General features: G+C 39.5%; 1 protein-coding gene across 1 annotated transcript in view; it reads left to right on the top strand.

The window, feature by feature from the left end:
* Positions 1 to 4,070, top strand: part of LOC114064628 (protein FAM89A-like) — a 5,821-nt gene extending 1,751 nt beyond the window's left edge. Inside the window, exon 2 of the mRNA XM_027897848.1 lies at positions 3,184 to 4,070. Within this exon, the coding sequence (XP_027753649.1) occupies positions 3,184 to 3,342 (159 nt within the window). The 3' untranslated portion in view covers positions 3,343 to 4,070. The remainder of the gene's footprint in view (positions 1 to 3,183) is intronic.
* The last annotated feature ends 117 nt before the right edge of the window (positions 4,071 to 4,187 follow it).

Here is a 4,187-nt window from a genome sequence, read left to right as displayed (position 1 = left end):
ACTCTATAATTCGCATACCTCACTCCCACCACCAGGTGCATGTTCTTTATGCTTCAGTTCCTTCCCATAATTGTTTCTATTTAATCTTGCATAGCTTGGTACATTCCGATCAGAGGCCTGGTCAGAGGCCTGGTCTACACAGAAACCCTTAGCCATTTTACTACTAACTCAGAGATCATTGCAACAGTGTCACTTGCTCTAGGTGACCCTGCTTTGGCAGGGGCTTGGGCTAGATGATCTCCAGACATCCCTTTCAACCCTAACAATCTGTGATTCTGTGAAGCATATGAAATATGATGTTGCTGAAAATCTGCATGGTTCAAAACTGTTTTTCTCAGGCTAAAATGGTGTTTGAAGACAAGAAGCTCTGTTGAAAGTCCCTTTTGTGGATTTAGAGTGACAGTATAGTATGCTGAGATCTTAGTCTGCCACCAGTGTTTCAACAAGTAGTTTAAATACGGTTAGAGATAATTCTTAGAACTGCGTATTAGAATTGCCTGTTTGCGTTTGAAGCTCAGGAAGGACGGGTTAGTATCGACTGCTGGGGCTTTCTTCTGCAGTGCTGTAGGGGGAAATGAGGACATATGGTCTTAGTCGTCTTAAGCCTTTCCAAAAAAGCAAAGATAACTCATTATAAAAGTCTAATCTATTTTTTTTCCTAATGGGAAATCAAATGAGATGCTTCTCAAAGTCACTTGACAATTAGACTTCCCCTTTAAACGTCCCCTTTAATACTCTGTTATCCTTGATGATAATTTGATAAAACACTTCTGACGAAAAAAATTACTTCTGAACACATCAAAGACTTTCAAGACTTTTTATGGCCTGTACAAATTAGAAAGACTCTTGAGTACTAATATGTTGCCTTTCATCAAGAAGGTAATAGCACTTTATTACTAATATTGAACATACTTTCTTGCAGCAGTCAAAGATAGGATTTCTATTGAGTAACGAATTTGCTTTAAATTCACGAGGAAGAAATGCATAGCAGCATCTTTCCAGCACGATCAACCAAGTAACTGTGTGTATAAGTTTTTAAGTTGACAAAGTGATGGACTTGGATGCTTTGGAGAGAGGGGAAGGAAAGGAGCAGTCACTTCAGGACTGTGATTCAGGAATGCAAATTGGTTGGTGTTAAAAACTTTGAGCTAGTGCTATAATTTCGTCCGGCTTTTGCTACCTTAGGGATCATACTTGAAAGCTGTGAAGAGCTAAAGCCTACATTTTTCTCAGTGGACTTCTTGTTTCATTGACACTAGTGGCAACAACAGAAAAATAAGATATTAAACATAACCATTTGGTGTTAAGGCCTGTTATGTTAATTCTGCTGAGCAATTTCTGCCTTGAAGTTTGTGCTTTGCAATCAGTAGAACTGAACTTAACAGAAAGTGCTGAAGTCCTTTATGGGGCTGAAACAGGAATGCTGCTGGTGGAAATGCTCCAATTTTGCCTGGGAGACAAAGGTTGTCTGTCTCCAGGTTGAGTTTTTTTGGCTCAACTCACTCCTAATTGCTCCGTGAACAGTTCTTCACTGCTGTTTTGTCCATCAAACATTTAGCTCTGAGGCAAGTCTGTCTGGTGGGTCTCATGTTCATATGTCATAGTGTTAAGGCCAGTTTCACAGCATCCTTTCTTACCTGAGGTGAGCAGTTTGTTTAGGTTACAAAGGCAAATAAAGATGAGTAAGAAAAATAGTGTAGATCTGAGGTGGTAGAAAGGCTTATCTTTAACATCTTGGCAGCTAGCAGGGTGTTCCATGTCCTGTCCTGAAGTCCTCATGGTTAGTCTGTGCAGGATTTCACATTTTGGCTTCATGACCTCACCAAGTAATTTGTGCTGTTCCTGAAAGATGCTGAAAGATCCTCCTTTTCTGAGTTGGAGTGGCATTGTGGTGTATGGGAATTTTTTTTTCCCCCTCCCACCTTCATAAAAAGGAGCTGTTAGGATAGTTCAGCAATGTCAAAGGAAGATCTTCATGCGAGCTCCTTGTGGTTTTCTTGTGTCCTGAGTGTATCTGTCCTTAGAATTTAGACATTCAAGGAGAGATTATCATTCTGGATAAAACAGATTCTGGTGTTCGGGCTGCAGTAAAGGCTATTAACATTATTTGTTTCTCCTCTTAACATGAGTTGTGGCAAAAACCTTATTTGATGAAACTGAGGCTCACTAGGAAGAGACTGTCAGCTTAACACTTGAAAAATGGGCAGAAATGGCTGTTTCTTGAAAATGTTAAATTGGGTAGTGGCTTTAATTTACTGCAAGACAAAACCTGGATTTAATTTGACCTGACTTGGATACGTGACAATATCAAGTGAACTCCTCATTTTGTTGCCACAGAGGGAGACTGCGTTGAGTCAAATGATTGGCTTTGTTTCCCTTTGCAGTGCAGCATACTGGTTTTGTAGCTGACATAAAGATACAAGGTAACCATTTTTTTTCATGGTGCTCCAAATGTTTAATTAGCGGTGGAACTAATACTTGAGAAGTTTGAGGACCAAAATATTAGGTGCTTAAATGTAAATCAAGCCTATGCTTCAGTGGCATGTGAAAAATACTCTGAAGATTTGCAGTCTACAACATATGTCCTTGTCTCGCTTTTGCTTTAGTTTTGCTGCTTACAAGTAGTGTGCTGTGTTGCACTAGACATACCTGGCCTATGTGTGTCAATAGAGAAAAGAAAATTAGAGTAGAAATATTTAGCCAGGAAGTGGAAAACCAGTTAGAGTTCTATTTAAAACTTCTACTCCTGGCCGTTTCAAACTAAAACAGAGTGCCTGTGATATGTGAGAGAGAGATGGTGTCAAAGCATTTCTGGAAAAATACCTCTCCTGCATAATGATGAATATAGACTTTGTTTGTTTATCTGTAATTCTGCTGATAGAAGGGAATTGCTTATTGGAAGATAAGCATGGTGTTGTGATACAGCAACATTTTGAAGAACGCTTTGCATATGTTCTGCACTATTGCATCACATTGTTCCTTGTTCTTTTGTCCAGTTTATCCCATGGGGCATCTGTCACCTTAGAAAATGAATTTTACTTCCATATTTCATAACTGTTCAAGGTGGAAAGAAGCTTGAACCTCTTGTTTAGCAACAAAAGATATATAGCGTTATACTGCCAGTAGGAAAAACAATTGTAATAATGATTGTTTGTTTATTTGTTTGAATTCTTCCCCCTTCAGGTTGGCCTTCGGCAGCTGGATATGTCACTGCTGTGTCAGCTGTACTCTCTGTATGAATCAATTCAAGAATACAAAGGTGCCTGCCAAGCTGACTCTAATGCAGACTGCTCGTATGCCCTGGAAAATGGATTTTTTGATGAAGAGGAGGAATACTTCTAGAAGCAGACAGATTGACCTCCAGGCTGACTGAACTAAGGTTCTTTTGTCCTTCTTTCCCTGTAACACACCTCAGCAAGAACAACTGGAATCTGGATCCCTCTTCCCGAGGAGGAATACCCATCTACCCCAAGTTGTGTTAAATTCACTTATTTTAACAGGCTGTCAGTACAAGTTACTCATGCAAATACCACTTGAGGAAAGTGCTGTACTCTTAACTTTTGAAGAGTCCTCAGACATGCTTGACAAGAGTTTTCAATTTAATTTGCAAGGTGGGTGTTTTCAACTTACAAACATTGGTAGCTTATAACTGGAATTTTAGTTGTAGAAGACAACAGTGACTTCCCGAGTTGTAATAACTTTGTAAGGGGGGAGGGAAGCCTCTGCTGTGGTGTAAATAGCTATAGGTGGTGTTTTTTGGGTGTTTTTTTTTGGGGGGGGGGTCAGTGATATTGATAAATGCATTTTGAACAGGCATCTGGATGCACGCACATCCTCAGCACTACTAAGCTAGTTCTGCTCTTACCGGCTGCATCCAGTTTTGTACTGGGTGGATTGTTTACACAGTTTAAATTTTTTTTTCCTCCTTAGGCTAATTTATTCCTAGCTTACAAGCTGTACATGTGATAGTGAATGTTATCAGCAGGGTTTTTTTTTTCTGTTGATCTAATTCACTTTCTTGGTACTGCCACTTGGCGTTAACTTTTATACTATTCTCTGGATATCTTGCATCTGCATAGCTCTTTGACCTGCTAAACACTGTTCTGAAATGGTTTGCTTAGCTTTTACTGTACTTCATAGTAAAAGCACAGATTCAAACATAGTCTGTCTGCCACTATGTGGCTTGG

Source organism: Empidonax traillii, unplaced genomic scaffold, assembly GCF_003031625.1.
Source record: "Empidonax traillii isolate 1590-97213 ecotype Southwest subspecies unplaced genomic scaffold, ASM303162v1 scaffold563:size410408, whole genome shotgun sequence".
Classification (NCBI taxonomy): domain Eukaryota; kingdom Metazoa; phylum Chordata; class Aves; order Passeriformes; family Tyrannidae; genus Empidonax; species Empidonax traillii.
Note: the sequence above shows the minus strand (reverse complement) of the source record. Positions and strands in the feature narration are given on the sequence as shown.